Below are 19,042 nucleotides of genomic sequence, written 5' to 3'. Positions count from 1 at the left end.
TTGTTTAAGTAAACTGAAAAGATATACACGACTCACTTGGTTTCAATAAAAAACTTAATGTATTTTGTAGCGCACCTTTCACTTCTCAAGAAATGCATCTCAAAACAAGAGTAATAATTTTAAATTCTAGTTTTTTAATTTTTTTTCTACTATGACGGTAGTGGAAATTCGATCAGTTGCCTCTGCTGCTAAATATAGCACTTCACTTTCAATAGTAGAACTTCATGACATAGTGGCATTCGTAAAACTGGCTGAAACTGCCTGGTAAATCTCACATGTCGAATCGAGGATCGATTGTAGGTGATACTGTTGGCGAAATCGCAATCGATCCTGCAATTTGCTCTGCACATATGAAAACTAACTGTACAGATATTCCTAGTCTACGGTTATGGCAAACGAATACGTAGGCCCCCGTAGATGACCAAACACTTCGTCAAATTTCACGCGTTTGTCAAACTATTTGCCTGTATGATGATTTATCTGACGTAATTATTATAATAATAATAATAATAATAAAAAGGCTAGTTGCTTGCCAGACTTCGATAATAACGGACTGTACGAATGTTGATGTTTCGCCGTGCCGATTTAGCGAGAAATATTTTTTGTACCCTGAGCTTCCACAACTGAACACCAAGGAAAGTATTACAGACCATTCCCCAAAATGGTAGAGGTGTTGCGTTTTTCACATAAAAATTTCACACAACGAGACGCAGAGAATAATCAGTTTATTATGGACGGCGTACAAGAATATACGCAGCTTGAAGCAGCTCCGAAAACAAGAATATACGCAGCTTGAAGCAGCTCCGAAACTGAGGTTAAGTTTGACAATATTGATTTGTTCATCTTCGTGCTTGTTTGAGAAACCCGTGGAAATCAAAACAGTAAATTTGACAAACAAATTCTTGCGTTTACACGGGCTTTAACATTCAAGCGCGCAACACTCATTTCACAAGACTTTCTGCAAACGTGACTTCATTTCTACGTGCAATATCGGCGACCACACCAACTGCTATCGCCTTTCATTTGCGTTCGATACGGGCCTCTCACAAGACTTCATGCACGTGTATCAGAGATTCATAACAACACGTTCTAGGTACGATTTATTGTAATTATTGTTATAATTAAACGTCACTTAATGATTAATCGACAGTTAATGCTTTCATATAAGCAACTCAGGAGTGAGTTGTTGTCTTCAATAATTTACAAGTTAAGTGTTAAACACGTTTTCATTATAACTTGTTTTATCTCGTTTCAAGGTAACGGAGAATTGAAAATTTATCACAAACATGTCATCATTATAATTAAATGTCAGTTAATAATGCATCAACAACATAAGCCTTCGACAGATGCTGTGATAACCAAGACAGGAGGCTAGTATCACTTGATAAGTAGCGAGTTCTCGCGTCAAAGGATGTAGATTCGCATCCTGCTAATGCACCTTTTTTTCCGGTAGCGTTGTTAACTCATTCTGGGACTTCCTTAGGAATGTAATACAAGTATGTTCTGCAATATTCGATTTTATTTGCATTTCAGTCTGACTAGAGAAGAAAGAATTTGACGATTTCTGAGTGTGTGGTTAGGCAGAAATCTAAAACGACAGCTGAAATTGATGCGAGTGAAACCAGGAGAAATCTTGTGAAATGAGTGTTACCCCATTTCACCACATTCCACAGAGCGTCGTTTCGCGAAATATGCAGCCTTCTTTGTTCATCAGCGATTGTTTACTGCTCAGCTACGGCACTGTTATTTCGATGTATATCTTTGAAAAAGCACTAAATGCGCACGTGCTCAGTAGGTTTGTTGTGTTGTGTTCGTGATTAATTTCGTGGCGCCGTAATATGAGCTCGAAACAAGTGCATAGCGCACTGATGGGCTTCGTGTCTGTGAATCCCGGGTTAGTCCTCCTCGGAAACGAGCACGTAGTTATGAGAAGAGACCACGCAGGAATAGAAGACAAGGTGAAGCTGCTGTCAGGTGGCGAGGCGGGTCACGATCCTTGGCCCGCCGGGTTTGTGGGCCCCGGAATGCTGACTGCCGCCGTCGTAGGAGCGGGGGGCCCACCGCCCTCTGACGTCATCCTACGCACTATCCGCGAACTCGCGAGGAACAACTCCGCCGGTATCCTCATCATAGTACAGAACTACTCTTCACACCACTACCATTTTGGTATTGCTGCCGAGAGAGCGTTAAATGAAGATTTGAAAGTGAAAATTCTCATTGTCGGAGATGACCTGTTGCCATCGGAAAGATTCAAAGGTCGACGAGGTCTAGCCGGCGCGATCCTCATTCAGAAGATAGCCGGTGCTATGGCGGAAAGGGGTTGCAATCTCGAGGAAATCTTTGATTTGTGCCGATCAGTCGCCCTCAGAGATTTGACCACCATCAGTGTCAATCTAGTACGAGAGAGATCAGCCGTTGTCTTAAACGAAGTAGAAATAATGCCTGATCCGAGTATAGGTTTGATTACAAGCCAGTCCCCGGCAGAAGTCGTCGAACTAAACGTCCAGTCGAGCAACTACAGGGAACTGAGAACAACACACCGCCCCTACACGAGCCCAGCGAATGCAGTGCAAATGGTGCTACAGCGCCTGATGAGAATCGAATCGACTTCGTGTGCCACACTGCAGTCTGATCCGTTGGTTGTGCTTATTAACAACCTGGGTAACGATCCGAGACTTGAAGAATATTTGTTTACTTACGAAACAGTTAAGCAACTCGACGAGAAGGGCTATAATGTGCGAAGAGCATACTGTGGAAGTTTGTTCACGGCGCGCGAAGCGAGCGGGTTCTCTGTAACTGCATTTCGTCTGTCAAACCCGGAGGAGCTAGATTTCTTAGACGCACCTACTTTAGCTCCAGCTTGGCCTCAGAAGTCGCAAACCCTTACCGGAAAGGAAGAACACCTGCTGAAGTTGCTAGAAACTGTAAAGCCGAAGTCCGATGTGGAGATCCAAGAAGAAGATCCTCATTACGAGTGTGGATCCCCAATTCCAGAAAAACTCAGTTCGAAAATACAGGAGGTTTTAAAGTTCGCCGCAAAAACGTTAATAGCGTGTGAGAAGCAGCTGAATCTATTTGACGACTTTGGAGGCGACAAGGACTGCGGAACAAAGATACGAAAGGGATCAGAAGTAGTTGTGAATGGAATCGATAGTGGCGAGATAACGGCTCGCAGTCTGTGCCGTTTGTTTCACACTATTAGTGAAATCGCAGAAAACATTATGGCAGGTGCTTCTGGCGCTCTCTACAGTGCGTTCTTTGAGGCTGTATCAAAGGTAATAAATCTTAAATACTGTTACTTCGTAGTGAGAAAAAGTGCAGAAAGCTGGGATTTATGGTAGTCCTCAAATGTCAAAATCTGTTAATGATGAACTTTTTGAGACGAAAAACGACTAATATTATCAGACTCGTTACTATAATTTTCTCCATAATAACTTTTTTCTTATATTGTTCATGGTTTCTCTTAATAGAGTTTCAGAATGTATCTTGGTGAAGTCACTATCATAACATTTTTTTTTATATAAAATCTACTTTGATGGGTAATCGTGGATGTAATAGGTGTAAAAGTTTAAGAAATATTTTATACCTGTGTCTGCGGAATCGTTTGAAGACAAAATGGTTCCTACCAAACTAATACTTTGTTTTCTATTCCTGAGTAAACGGTTAGCCAAACAGCGCACAGTATAGCAAGAACGTGGAATACACAGAAGAAAATGTAATTCTGGTGCTTGTGAAAAGTGTATACACAAAGAACTGTAGCTGTAGCGTTTCAATTTTTTGCTTTCTACGCTGTTACCTGGCTGAATGTTAAAACTGCAATTCTCGCATGTGGGTATTTCGCAGTAATTACGATACGTATTGCGAAAATATTAATACTAACACAGTAGATCGATCAGTTGTTGAAATCAGTATTTGATTTCAAGTACAAATGACGAAATCTTTCACTCTCTGCTCCTGTTCCACTTGGCACAGTGCGTAAAAATATGAACTCCACCTCTTTCGACATGAGTTTGTGGGGTCAAGACGAGTTTGCTCTAACCAGTTACATAATATTACTGGCTACTGTGATATCACTTCTTGGTACATAGCACATTCTATAGGCCTAGTTTGAATTGGATTTCCTTATACCGTAATTTGCTGTTTCACTGTCGGTTTATGGACAGAAATTATTTTTTAAATCTCAGCTGTGTTTGAGAAACAAAATACTACCTCTTTTATATTGGCGGGGATGCTAACAAATTCGTCATTCTAGTACTGCTCCAGATTCCGGAGATATTTATGAAGAGAGCGGAAGTGTTGAAGATGAGAGTCCTTCAGTACTGTGTCTTTATTGATTTCTGTTGTTTTTTGTAGTGATGGAGGATCTTTTTGTTTAAACAGCTTCATAGTTCGCTTTGATTTGTTGTAGCCTATCTGAAGCCAAGTGGAAACACTCGTCTGCTGTTGGTAAGTACTGCTGAATATCCTATAGTTGTAATTCTTATTTCCATAATATTTTTTATGTAGGATGGTTTTGAAGTGTATTGTTTGCATGCATTTGAGTTCCTTTTAGCTGAATACTGAACAGATTGTAATAGTGACCCTACCCCATCCACCCTACTTTCTGGGAATATGTCAATCGGTTACGTGATTTTTTGAAATACATGGTAAAAACTCACGTCACACCAGAACTTAGGTATCGCAGTCTTCACTTGACTACACAGCTGTATGTTTTCCGGTATTAACTTCGATTTCTTTGTACATTTGTTTCTTTTTAGTTTGTACTGTGTAGCGTGCTCCCCGTTCACCTGCAGTGCTTTTTTACGATATTCGAGTCGTTTTCAAATGTTCAAATGTGTGTGAAATCTTATGGGACTTAACTGCTAAGGTCATCAGTCCCTAAGCTTACACACTACTTAACCTAAATTATCCTAAGGACAAACACACACATCCATGCCCGAGGAAGGACTCGAACTTCCGCCGGGACCAGCCGCACAGTCCATGACTGCAGCGCCCCAGACCGATCGGCTAATCCCGCGCGGCTCTATTCCTTGTTCCTAAAGGTATTTCTTCCAATAACAGACCTAATGTTTCTTGCAGGAATGTGGTGCACTTCCTACCATTAAGATTTCCTTCGATGAAGTAGGGGCTTATAATTCTGTCCTCCAGAATCCCACACCATACATTCACCGACCACGGTTTTTGGTGTGCAACTTGCCGCAGCCAACATAGATTTCAGTTGGCCAATAATGCCTGTTATGCAAATTACCATTTCCATGGTTCGTGAATGTAGCCTCGTCAGTAAATAAAATCAAATTAATAAATGTGTCATCCCTCTGAATCTGAAGTTGAATCCAGCTGCAGAATTCAATGCGAGACATATAATCCGTACCAATTAATTCTTGGTGGAGACTGATATGGTAAGGATGATATTTATGTCGATGCAGAACACGAACAACATTACTCTGGCTCATGCCAGATTGCCTTGCGATTTGACGCAAACTAATACAAGGATCTCGAACCACAGTGGCAAGAGTACCAGTTTACGTTTCATCGTCAGTATTTTTTTTTTTTTGCCGGGCTTGTTTCTGATGCGTTAAAGATCCAGTTGTTTTCTATTTATCATACACATATTTAAAAGTACGACGTGTAGGGCGAGTACGTTGAGGATATCTTTCAGCATATAAGTCTCTAGCTCTCACTGAATTTCGTTGGCATTCTCTGTAAATGAAATGCATATCGACTTGTTCTTCGAAGGAATACATCGTTCACATCCACCTGATTCGACGATACTAGTCTTACCGTTCCTATTAATGTTGTATTACCAATCCGTCGGATGGTGTTAACATGTCAATGGCACGTTAAATGGATACGCCGTATTCGGCGAATATTTACTATTTACACGATATACGAGAGATAATTGCCAGAGCATGTGCTTCGGTAAGTGCCGAAGTGATAAGGAATACCACTCAATCCATGATAAGAACATTGCAGCACTGCATTGATACCAATGGCATCACTTCGAACACCTTCTATAAATGGACGTTCATGCCACCTTTGTGACCTTCGTTGACTTTCAAAGACCTCAAAAAACCAACGTCGTATTATGGCCTCTGTTGTCCCATGCAACATTTGTCCCACAAACGTCTCAGCTGCTAACATACCGGGTGATCAAAAAGTCAGTATAAATTTGAAAACTTAATAAACCACGGAATAATGTAGATAGAGAGGTAACAATTGACACACATGCTTGGAATGACATGGGGTTTTATTAGAATCACCCCATATTGCTAGACGCGTGAAACATCTCTTGCTAGCGTCGTTTGAGGTGATCGTGTGCTCAGCCACCACTTTCGTCATGCTTGGGCCCCCAGGTCCCCAGACCTCAGTCCGTGCGATTATTGGCTTTGGGGTTACCCGAAGTCGCAAGTGTCTCGTGATCGTCCGACATCTCTAGGGATGCTGAAACACAACATCCAGCACCAATGCCTCACCATAACTCCGGACATGCTTTACAGTGCTGTTCACAACATTATTACTTGACTACAGCTATTGTTCAGGAAAGATGGTGGACATATTGAGCGTTTCCTGTAAAGAACATCATCTTTGCTTTGTCTTACTTTGTTATGCTAATTATTGCTATTCTGATCAGATGAAGCGCCATCTGTCGGACATTTTTTTGGTTCTAATAAAACCCCACGTCATTCCAAGTATGTGTGTCAATTTGTACCTCTCTATCTGCATTATTCCGTGATTTATTCAGTTTTCGAATTTATACTGACTTTTTGATCACCCGGTACTTTTGGAGTTATTCTAGGTGGTAATAGTTAGTGACTCACTCCGTATATTTGACGTTAAAGCATACTAGCCAGAAAAAGTTTGGCAAAGGTTTTCGCTTTGTGCTGTCATTTTCAAATACTGGGTGAATATAGTCTGGGTGTTCGCAAGCAGAGTTACGCAGTCTGAAGACATATACGCAGTCTCTAACTGTAATGCTTGACTTCCTGAGTCACGCCTTTAACGGAAGATTATACCTCTTCGTGCGTATATTAAGACAGAAATTTTAAATTTAAAAATTCGGTCAATAATTGTATGAAATATTGAACATAAAATTTTTGCTTCCTTTGGAAGCCGTTAGATAGGCAACCTGCAAGCGGTTTCGGGGGATAATTCACTGGGTTACATGTGCAGTAGAATAGATATGTGTAAAACGATTTTTATGTTTCTATCTGAAATATCATGGCAACGGCCTTGCCGCAGTGGATACACCAGTTCCCGTGAGCTCACCGAAGTTAAACGCTGTCAGGCGTGGTCGGCACTTGGATGGGTGACCATCCAGGCCACCCTGCGCTGTTGCCATTTTTCGGGGTGCACTCAGCCTCGTGATGCCAATAGAGGAGCTAGTCGTTCGAATAGTAGCGGCTTCGGTCAAGAATACCATCATAACGACCGGGAGAGCGGTGTGCTGAGCCCACGCCCCTTCTATCCGCATCCTCTACTGAGGATGACACGGCGGTCGCATGGTCCCGGTAGGCCACTCGTGGCCTGAAGACGGAGTGCTTTTTTTAAATCTGAAATATGCACTTTATTCGCCAGATTTTTTTTACAAAATAGGTGTTTACATTTTATGACTTTTTTCAAAAAATCCAGTAAACTATAGATACTAAAACAACAAAACAAGAAGCAGAGTTTACAGGATGGTCAGAAACAGTCTGAAAATCTTTTAAAGGTGTCGGCGAGCCGCTTGAATTTGCGCGCGCAACGGCCTGATGCTAAGTTCCAAGCTAATTAACTCGGACTGTTTTAACATGTACCTCACAGAAGGAAGCTTGTGTTCTCTTAACTCAAACATACTTAGTGTTCGGTGTATACCTGTGCCTTACTTTAACATTGTTCTTGAAGTCTGAGGGTATTTAGCCTGTGTTATACATCTTGAACACTAGGTGAAATAGTTTTGTCATGGCTACCACTTCCTAGGATATCAGTGATTCTGATGTAATGTCGCCTGCTCCAGAGACATTGTTTCCGTTTAGGTATTTCAGTGCATTGTGAAAATCTTCTAGAAGTAACGTATCTTCCATCTCATCTTCATCTGTTTCCTCTTCCCTTAATGCTTTCAAGGTTATTTAGTCCCTCTATACACTCCTTCCATCTTTCAGCTTTCTCTTCTTTGCTTCGTACTGATTTTCCATCTGAATTCTTGATATCTTTGAGCTGCTTCTCTTTTCTCCAAAGGCCTCTTTAGTTTTCCTACAGATGGTAGCTATCTTTCCCCTAATTGTATTGGCTTTTATAGCTTTGCATTCGTCCTCTTGCTGTTCCAGCTTGGCCATTTTGCACTTTGTCAGTCTCATTTTTTCGACGTTTGTATTATCTTTCATCTACTTTGTTTGCTTCATTTTTATATTCTCGTTCATCAATTAAATTCATAATCTTCTATGATATCCCAGGATTTCTATTAGGCCTTGTCTTTTTATCTATTTGATCCTCAGTTGCCTTGACTGTTTCATCTTTCATAGCTACCTACTCGCCTTCTACTCTATTCATTTCCTTTGTTTTAGTCAGTCCTTGCTTGATGCTTCCTTTGAATCTCTCAACAAGCTCCAGGTCTCATATCCTTACCTTCCTACCTTCTTGCAGTTTATTCAGCCTTAATTTACAGTTTATAACCAATAAATTATTGTCAGAGTCCACAGGTTACGCTATAAATATCTTACAGTTTAAACATCTATAACAAATATGAAGATTTTAATGCCTCCGGATATCTTCCACGGATACAACGTTCTTTCATGAATCTTAAACGAAGTGTTAGCGGTGATTAAAATATGCTCTGTGCAGGATTTTACTGGACAGATTCCTCTTTCATTCCTTTCCCCATATCTGTATCCTCCCACTATTTTTACATCTCGTCCTTGTCCTACTATCGAATTCCAGTTCCCCATCACAATTAAATTTTCCTCTCCCTTAACTATCCGAGTAATTTATTTTATCTCATCACACATTATTTGACTCTCTTCATCCTTTGTTGTGCTGGTCAACAGTCCTATTTTCTTATTCATTATTAGACCTACTCCTGCATTACCCCTATTTGATTTTGTATTTATAACACTGTACTAACCTGACCAGAAGTCCTGCTCATCCTGCCACCAAACTTCGCTAATTCCCTCTACATCCAACTTCAACCTATCCATTTTTAAATTTTCTAGCGTACCTCCTCGACTGAGTGATCTAAATTTACACTCTTCGACCCAGACAATGTCAATTTTGTTTTTCCTGATGACGACATCCTCCTGGGTAAGCCTACCTGGAGATCCAGGTGGGAGACTATTTTATCTCTGCAATATTTTACCCACGAGCATGCCATCATCATATAAGAACACGGTAGAGCTGCTTGCTGTCGGAAAACGACTGCAGTTTTCTCTTGCATTTAGCCGTTTGCAGCACTCAGCGCCGGTTTAATTCCCAAAAGACATAAACTGCCATTTGTAGCGCCAAACTTAAGGGATGTCTGAAGCGGCCATGGGCAAAATTTGTATACAGGGTCTATCAAAATTAGTAATGGCAACTGGGATGTGTGAAACTATATGATAATATAAACAAAATCGTTCCAGCGAACGTAGGTCCGCAAACGATCCATGTGAGTTCACTATGAAGTGTTGCCCCAGATCATACAAATGTATTGGAAATGAAAAGTTTCGATTAAGCTCCCATCTCGCGGAGGTGAAATTTCACCCCTGGTCTGTCTTAAAAATCGATACAAAAGTACATCAGCACGTTACGTGCTACAATTTACTGTTCTCTCATACCTCTCGAAGGATATGTCCACTCCTTTGGTGGGAAGACTGCACTCGTCTCTGCAGTGATTTGCTAATTTTTTCAAAGAACGACAGATCGTCTCGTTAATCTTGACAAGAGTAAACATTTCGCTTCTCCAGTTCTCCAATTGTATCAACCGAAGTACTGTACACTTCACTTCTGAAATGACCTCAAACAGAAAAATTCAGAGGAGTGAGGTCAGGTGTCCTCGGAGACCAAGGTACAGGCTGTGCCAGACGTATCCATCTTGAACCATATTGGCACGTTAGATGTAGTCTTACATCAACAGTAAAATGTGCCCATGCTCCATCATCCATGTACGACATTCCTCTGCACAAGGTACAGCAGCTCATAGGTAAAATTCGAGGCCAGTTAAATGGAATCAATATAGAAAAGGTTGCATTTTAAATATCTTTTTACCAGTTAGGACAGTATGTCACACTGAGGTCAGCGGCTGCTCGTAACCACATATTTACTAATCTTTCAGAACGGCTCATTTGTGGGCTCATGCTTACTGGAAAGTCTTTGCTTCCACTGTCACTGAAATCGTTTCAAGAGCTCAGGAATTACCTTAAATGGAAATAAATTATTTCTTTCTTTAATATTTAGCAGTGGATTAACCATAGGGAGTACCAACGCATTTCCCGTAAGGCGTACTACCAAGGAGGAGGGGGTACTTTATGCCTAACACAAAAAATTTAAAGGAAACATAAATTTTGTTAATTGTTGTTAATTTTTATTAACAACACCATTTTTCAATGGCACAGAACCTTGAAATATCTTTTTGCACAATTTTAGCAACACTAACGCGTTTTCCATAAAGTACACACAAAGGGGAGAGGTACTTTATGACTACTACAGAAAATCGTAAAAAATACAGATTTCGTTAATTGACGTTGACTTTTATTCACGACATACTTTTTAAGATATATAGGGTCCTGAACTTAAAAATATGTATATGAATCTGCAAAACGACACATTCACTACTATAACTTAAATTTTTGGGTTAGGTTTTACTGAAAACTTCAAAACAGTTATGGACTCTGCTATAATAAATTATCAGAAACAACAATTTTTTTCAAAATTTTAAAATGTAAAGTAAATGAGTCGATTACATAAAGTATCCCACCCCATTGGCATTACAAGGGCTAAGATTCAGAAATTTCTTTCTTTTACAGAGGAATCTGTGTAGTACTGGAAAATGGAAATCATCTCACATAATTGGGTGGGAGACCCTGTCTCGGGTTAATTGGACCCTTGGTGCAAGTCTTTCAATCTGAACTTGCGTTTCATGAGATGAAATGAGTAGGGCAACACAAACACCCAGGCCCTGAGTCACGAAAATAGCCGACCCATCCAGTAATCAAACCTACCCACCACCCCGCGATCTAAGGTAGCAATGGTAACCGCTATACCACAAGCTGCTGATCTATATGGTTGTTATGCTATGTCAAATTAAAAAAAAGGTTTCCAGGATCACTATATTTACATTTATTTTTAAAAGTCTTATCAAGAGCCCAAGGTTCAAATGGTTCAAATGGCTCTGAGCACTATGGGACTTAACATCTGTGGTCATCAGTCCCCTAGAACTTAGAACTACTTAAACCTAACTAACCTAAAGACATCACGCACATCCATGCCCGAGGCAGGATTCGAACCTGCGACCGTAGCGGTCACGCGGTTCTAGACTGAAGCGCCTAGAACCGCACGGCCACACCGGCCGGAAGCCAAATGAAAGGTAACGACTTGGTTGGGGAAACTGGGGATGAGGGGTTTCGCAAACAATATGCCGTTTGAGTGGAAAACTATTCTCATGTGGTCCTGGCAGTATTAGCACAACACAGTCATCTGGTCTGATATTACAAGGCCAGATCAATCATCCACACTGTTGTTTCTGCAACTACTGACAAGGCTGTTGCTCCCTTCCAGGAACTTCGTTTGTCCGGCTCTGGTTCTGGCCCCTGCAGGGAGACCCATCTTTTGTGACTGCACCTACGGGACGGCTATCTGTATCGTTGAGGCATGCAGCCAACCCACCTTGGCGAGGTCTGTGGTTCATATGGATGAAAAATTCTGTGTGAGACATAAAATGTACCTCACACCACACGTGAATGTGCAGGTTCAATATTTTCTGTGAAATTATTTGTATTATAATCCTCCTTTTTAAATACAAATACATCAAGAGTGAAATACTTTAAGCACTCCGTCGTCAGGCCACGAGTGGCCTACCGGGACCATCCGACCGCCGTGTCATCCTCATAGAGGATGCGGATAGGAGGGGCGTGGGGTCAGCACACAGCTCTCCCGGTTGTTATGATGGTATTCTTGACCGAAGCCGCTACTATTCGGTCGAGTAGCTCCTCAATTGGCATCACGAGTCTGAGTGCACCCCGAAAAATGACAACAGCGCTTGGCGGCCTGGATGGTCACCCCCCCCCCCCCCCCCCCCAAGTGCCGACTACGCCCGACAGCGCTTAACTTCGGTGATCTCACGGGAACTGGTGTATCCACTGCGGCAAGGCTGTCGCCGAAATACTTCAGGCGTGCTGTAATTGAACCTAAAACTTAAGACCTTGCTTACATAAATATTAAATAGTTCTGTATGGGACACTCTTGGTTCTGTACAGTACTTGTGCAAGTTCTGTCATTATTAATGAAATTTTTGTAGCCTATCAAACTGAAAATATACGTAAATTATACAGTTTCGGAACTTAATGATTCAATTTCAATTTTTTATTATTTTAATTAAGACAGTTACAGGTCCCATTAAACAAATCTGTAATAATACCTACTGCCTTTTGAATACTCTTTGGTTCATTTGTTATTTTTAAAACTTTTTCAGTTTTGATGTGAACAAATTCTTACCTTTTGGAATAGGTTTCAAAAGCTTAACATTAACTTCTCCATTTTCAGCTCTACTTTCACGGATTCCATAGAAATGGTGTTTTAAACCTTTATGACTTAACATTTGCACAGTGATAAACTATCCGGGATTTATCAAATCAACATCCACGTCCTTTCCAGCATCAGTTGAGGATGTGTATTCATTTGCAGCATATGATTCCTCAGAAGAATCAGTATACCTTCTGAATATGTAGCATGCCTGTGAAGGATTAAGTCCTCAGTTATGACGAGATATTTGGTCATTTGGGACTTTGATGCTGTTCCGACTAGAACATTATGATTGCTGTAAGGCAAAAAATAATAACATGCTTGAAATGAGAAATAGGATTGTCATTAATCCAAACTTTATTCAAAGTCGACTCTTCAGTAAGCACTTCTTTAGAAACATAAAACGTGAATTTTGCTTGAATCTGAGTTTTTGCACTTCCACAAAAATCTTAAGTACAGCCAACACGCCATTTCCTGGATTTTACCTGTTCCCACAAGCTTGTCTTTCTTGTCTTTATTGAACCACAAATAGCATCCTCTGTGACTAAAACGTGAGATGTAGCAAAGAATAACCAATTCCAATCTATTTCTTATACTTTCTGCAGTGCAAACAAATTGGATAATGAGTTCTTCGTTTTAAAATTGGGAATTAAAGACATCTGAACAAATTGTCGATTTGTTAAGGCATAGATGCTTTAGCTTAAGATTAACAATAATATTACGTAAAAACACAAAAAAGAAATATTTGTGTGTTAAATTCTCACTGATAATGACACAAGAAAATGTTTTATCAGTGCTCCAGGCACAAGCTGTAAAAGCTGTTACTTTCTCGTGTGTCCAATGTGCACTCTGAATTTATTCTTGCATAAGACTTTTTTTTACAAAGTCTATCTGTAGCACTCCAGTTTCATGTGATCCATTTTGCTTTCTTGTTTTAAAGGCAAGAGACTGTATGTTTTTAATGAAACAATGGAATTTATATTTATTAATTTGCTTCTCAATTTCTGACACTATATCAGCAATGGCACCATGAGATTTCCAAGTTTAGTTGCCTGTCAACAGCAATTAATTGTTTCCATTTGACTTCTATATCTTGCAATTAGTCAGCTTCATTATTTAAGCTGGACTGAAGCTTAGGGGGTACAAGTTTTACACTTCATACATGAATTAAACATGTAGGATTCGTTTTTCACATCACTGATTACATTTTAGAATAACATCTTACATGTTCAGTGTCATTTTTCACTACATTTACCTGATAACGTAATTTACCGTGCCATCTACAGGCACACAATTTTTGAAGTGTTTCAGAAACCAAGAAAATACTTTTAAAACAGCTTGCTTCTTGTTCTCAGGATCTTTAACTGATTTTGTGTCCCTTCTGCCAGGTGCTTGACGGCTTATGTCAGTGTTTTTCAAACTTTTAAGGTCCACAGCTCCCTTGACCTGAACATGGACATCAGTGGCTCCTTTCACACATGACATCCTACTCGAAGTTTGGGGTAAATATTGTGCAGGATGGGGCAGCTAGAGGGCAGAATGGTGCGAGCAGGTAGTGGAGGCAAGGTGGGTACCCAGTTGGCTCCAGAGAAAAGCAGCTGCAAATGTGACAAGTTCTTTAAGTGGCCATCTGCTCTTCATGACACACTGGGTCAGTGGCCAACTGGCCTCTGAATTCTGGTGAGCTGACTCCCCGCACATCCCACATTGCTGGCACTGTGCTGAACCCCACTGACGGCCTCGTTACGTAGTTACGTATTCCAGCTGTACGGGACTACCGCCAGCAGTGAGTGAACTCGACACTGCTGTGACCACTATGCCTCTGGCGCTGTCTGGTTGCGTCACTGGGAACGGGGATGTACAGCACGATTGGTGCCCAGGTGGCAGTGGCGGACGAGTCAGTGTGTGTATACAGAAAATGCAAACCATGCCAATGGTGTGCGAATTCGACACTGCTGTGGCTGCTGTGAGCACTGGTGGTATCAGGTGCCGTCACAGCGGGGAATGCCCAGCGCGGTGAGATGCCCACCTGGCAGTGACAGTGATGGATGGTTCCTGGTGTGTGCTGCGGGAAGTACTCCACTGCCACCCCCCCCCCCCCCCACACACACACACACCACACACACACACAGGAGTCAGCTATGCTGCTCGAGATGACCTGGTGTGGTCAACCCTGCTGTGGCACTAAGTCCAAAGAGGAACAGTTCACAGAGCTGCTGCCTTGCCATGGTCTCAAACTGGTGACCTTTGCTGGCAGGTCCATGTGATACCCTCGTCCGGCACATTTTTCTAATTGTTCTATGCTCTTGTTCTGTTCTAGCATTGGCCCATTGCATGAATAGATTAGTTTTTATCTTCTTCCCATGCAATAACAAATGGCTTGTGGATGAGGCTAGTTCTTATATTCTTCTCATGCAATAACCAACACAGGTCCTCCAATAAGTCCGACAGATTTGTCCTTTTGTCCATACTTGTCTCTGGTACTCCAAACTTCGACATATGGCTGTTAACTATTGCTTGTACGACTGACACTGGCTGCTGGTTCCCTCAGCTACTCTCTAGTCTGATGCTCTGCAACCTCCAGACCAGATAACATATGATTATGTGCTTCCTTTAAAATCTTCTCCCTAAACTTCGCTGGTACTACTGTCTGTGGCCCTAACCTTGTTTCCTTGCACAACAGTCCGAAATATGTGCTAAACTGCGACTGTGTCTTGAACTGTTTACAATCGTTGTCAGCGCTTTGTGGTGCCTGACACAAGCCCATGACCTAGAATTTTCACCACTGTTACCTTTCTGCTTAACATATCTGCTATTCTCTGCTTCTTCCCTTGCCTGTGTCTTGCTTTGTACTCAAATTTCTGTAAGTCGCAGGGCCCATCTTGTCAGCCTGCGAGACAGATTCTTCAGACCCAATAACCACTTCAAAGTACAGTGGTCGATCACTATTCGACATTTTTCCTGTAATGATAAGATCTAAAACACATGACACCATATCTGAGGCTCAACATTTCCTTCTCCATCATTGAATAGTTTTCTGCCACATTCAGCTGTTTCGGTGCATAGGCTACATGATGTTCTTCACCATTAATCTCCTGGCTTAAAAGATATCCCAAAGCGTGATTAGATGTGTCACGTCTTGATAGGAACGGGGAATATGATGTAGGTGGTGAACTGGTAAAGATAGCTTCTCAGACTGGTGGCATTAATGTGCATTTCGTGCAACTGTTTCTGCGTCATGATCGGTCTCATCTTAGTGCGGCTGTTAGGCGTGCTAAAATGGCGCTGGGGAGGGCGCTAATGGCAGAGGGCACGGGTCACATTTCAGTGGTGCCAGTTGGGTCTATCAGTAGATCGGGTTTCACTAGGCATGGCCTGCACCTCAATAGTTACGGGGAGGGGGGGCTGGAAAAGCTTATGGGTGACAGTGTAGTGGGTGGTGGTGGGATCACACATGGAAAAATTCCTGTGGTAGTTGGTGTTAGAGCTGCACCCGTTTTAGATTGAAGTCAGCTGATAGGTATACCTGCTTAAATGAAGTCCCTGTAACTAAGGGCTCACCTTCAGAGGACGTCTTGTTTCGAAGTAGAGAAGGAATTAGCATACTTCATCAAAATATAAGAGGTATTAGAGATAAAGTTAGTGAACTGCTTATAGATGTTGACTCTGAAATTATTGGTATGTCGGAGCACCACTTAAATAATTTGACTATTCAGAGGCCTCCTTTACCAGGATGCAGATTAGCTGGCCGATTTTCAAGGAGTTCCTTGCGGGGTGGGGGAGTGGTTATTTACGTAAAAAACAATATTCCATTTGAGTTCATTGACATATCGCGGCACTGCACTGAACACATATTTGAATGTTGTGCAGGGGAAGTTGAAAATAGTGAAACTAAACTTTTAATTGTTGCTGTTTATAGGCCCCGTAACTCTGATTTCAGATCATTTCTGCTCACGCTATAGAGGGTTATTGTTTCACTTTGCAGGAAGTAACAAAATTAGTTATACGTGGTGACTTCAATATTAATTTTGTAAAAGATCGTGCAAGAAAAAGGATGTTGGTAGATCTCCTAAATTCATATGATCTGATGCAAACTGTGCCTTTTTCCAACTAGGGTGCAGGGGAACAGTAGCACAGCCATAGACAATATTTTTATACATTCTTCATTACTAGGTGGGCGTTCTATTAATAAAAAGGTGAATGGCGCTTCAGACCATGACGCACAAATTTTAACACTAAAAGGCTTTACTCCAACAAATGTCACATATAATTACAAACTATGGAGGAAAGCTAATCCAACGGCAATAGAGAGTTTTTTAAACCTCGTTATGGAACAAGAGTGGTAGGGTGTTTATAGTTCCAATAACATAGGTGACAAATATAATGCTTTCTTTAACACATTTCTCGCGCTCTTTGAGAGTTGCTTTCCACTAGAACGTTCTAAACGAGGTACAAGCAGCAAAAGGCAGACTGGGTGGCTGACTAGTGAGGTAAGGATATCATGTAGAACAAAGTGGGAATTATATAAAAAATGTTATAAGTAGTCACAATCAGTCTACAGTAGCTCATTACAAACAGAACAGTATTGTAAGGTGCTTACAACTGTTATTAGTAAGGCAAAGAGTATGTGGCACGCAAATAGAAGCTAATTCACGCGATAAAATTAATAAAATTAAAACCATATGGTCAGTTGTCTGGTCAGGCGCTCAAGGTCGGCTATATAAAATCAGTTCGTAATAAAAATATTTCTGTTACTGATAAGTCAGATATATGTACAGTATTTAACAATTACTTTCTGAGAATTGCTGATGAATTAAATGAAAACTTAGTTTCTACAGGGAATAATATAACTCTCTTGGAATGCCTTTCCGAGATTGATATCTGAAATACTCCTCTATGATACGGACAAGGGGTAGATTGAGTCAATAATTAAATAACTGAAGACTAAGGACTCTCACAGATATGATGGAATGACTAAAAGAATATTAAAGTACTGTGCTCCACATATTAGCCCTGTACTTAGCCATATTTATAATTTTTCTTTTAGGAATGGTTAGTTTCCTGAACGATTAAAGTACTCAGTAGTAAAGCCACTTTATTAAAAGGGAGAAAGGGATAATGCAGATAATTTTAGACCTATTTCTATGCAATCAGTGTGTGCTAAAGTTATTGAAAAGACTTTGTATATAAGGACAATTGATCATTTTATATCATAATTTGGTATCAAATGTACAGTTCGGCTTTAGAAGTCGTTTAACAACTGAAAATGCTATGTTCTCTTTTCTCTGTGAGGTACTGGATGGATTAAACAAAAGGTTTCATGCTAGGCATATTTTTTGATTTAACTAAGACGTTTGATTGTGTTGATCACAAAATATTGCTCCAGAAGTTGCATCATTATGCAATTCGGGGAATAGTTAGAATTGGTTCACCTCTTACTTTAACAACAGACAGCAAACGGTCATTATTCACAGTGTTGAGAATGGCTCTGATGTGGGGTCTGAGTGGGGTACGGACAAATGGGGGGGGGGGGGGGGGGGAGGGGGAGACCTTGAATAAAATAACGCTAAATCACGGTAAGACTCAGTTTTTACAAAATGTTCAAATCTTCAAATGTGTGTGAATGCCTAAGGGACCAAACTGCTGAGGTCATCGGTCCCTAGACTTACACACTACTTTAACTTATGCTAAGAACAGCACGAGGGAGGGAGGACTCGAACCTCCGGCGGGAGGAACCGCCAGTTTTTACATTTCTAACACACAATTCAACAAAACCCGACATTTCAGTTTCACAGTATGGCCATATGGTTAGTGAAACTGGACATTTCAAATTTCTAGGTGTTCAGATTGATTATAAACTGTCGTGGAAAGCCCACATTCATGATCTTGTTCAAAGACTTAATGCTGTCATTTTTACTGCTCGAACGGTATCTGAAGTACGTGATCGTTCGATACGAAAATTAGTCTACTTTGCTTATTTTTATTCCCTTGCGTCGTGTGGTATTATAGTTTGGGGTAACTCTTCGAAGGATATTTTTGGTTCAGAAACGGGCAATTCGGGCAATAAGTGGTGTACGTTCGGGAACCTCTTGTCGGCGCCTGCTCATTAGTCTGGGTATTTTGACATTGGCCTCTCTCTATTTATACATATATATTCTTTACTGTCGTTTCTTGTTAACAATACCAGCTTATTCGCAAGAATTAACAGCTTTCACTCAGTTAATACTCTGCAGAAATCCAATCTGCATTTGGATCGCACTTCCTTGACTCTTTTGCAGAAAGTTGCATCCATTTTCAATAAGATAGCACAAGAATTCAATCCACGGTCTTTCATATCGAAACTGAAGTGTTTCCT

The 19,042-nt window shown here is 40.9% G+C and overlaps 1 protein-coding gene across 1 annotated transcript in view; it reads left to right on the top strand.

The window, feature by feature from the left end:
* The first annotated feature begins 1,838 nt into the window (after nucleotides 1-1,838).
* LOC124788777 (triokinase/FMN cyclase-like) overlaps nucleotides 1,839-19,042 on the top strand; it is a 79,361-nt gene continuing 62,157 nt past the window's right edge. Inside the window, exon 1 of the mRNA XM_047256059.1 lies at nucleotides 1,839-3,275. Coding sequence (XP_047112015.1) covers nucleotides 1,839-3,275 — 1,437 coding nt within the window. The remainder of the gene's footprint in view (nucleotides 3,276-19,042) is intronic.

Source organism: Schistocerca piceifrons, chromosome 3 (assembly GCF_021461385.2).
Source record: "Schistocerca piceifrons isolate TAMUIC-IGC-003096 chromosome 3, iqSchPice1.1, whole genome shotgun sequence".
Classification (NCBI taxonomy): Eukaryota; Metazoa; Arthropoda; class Insecta; order Orthoptera; family Acrididae; genus Schistocerca; species Schistocerca piceifrons.
Note: the sequence above shows the minus strand (reverse complement) of the source record. Positions and strands in the feature narration are given on the sequence as shown.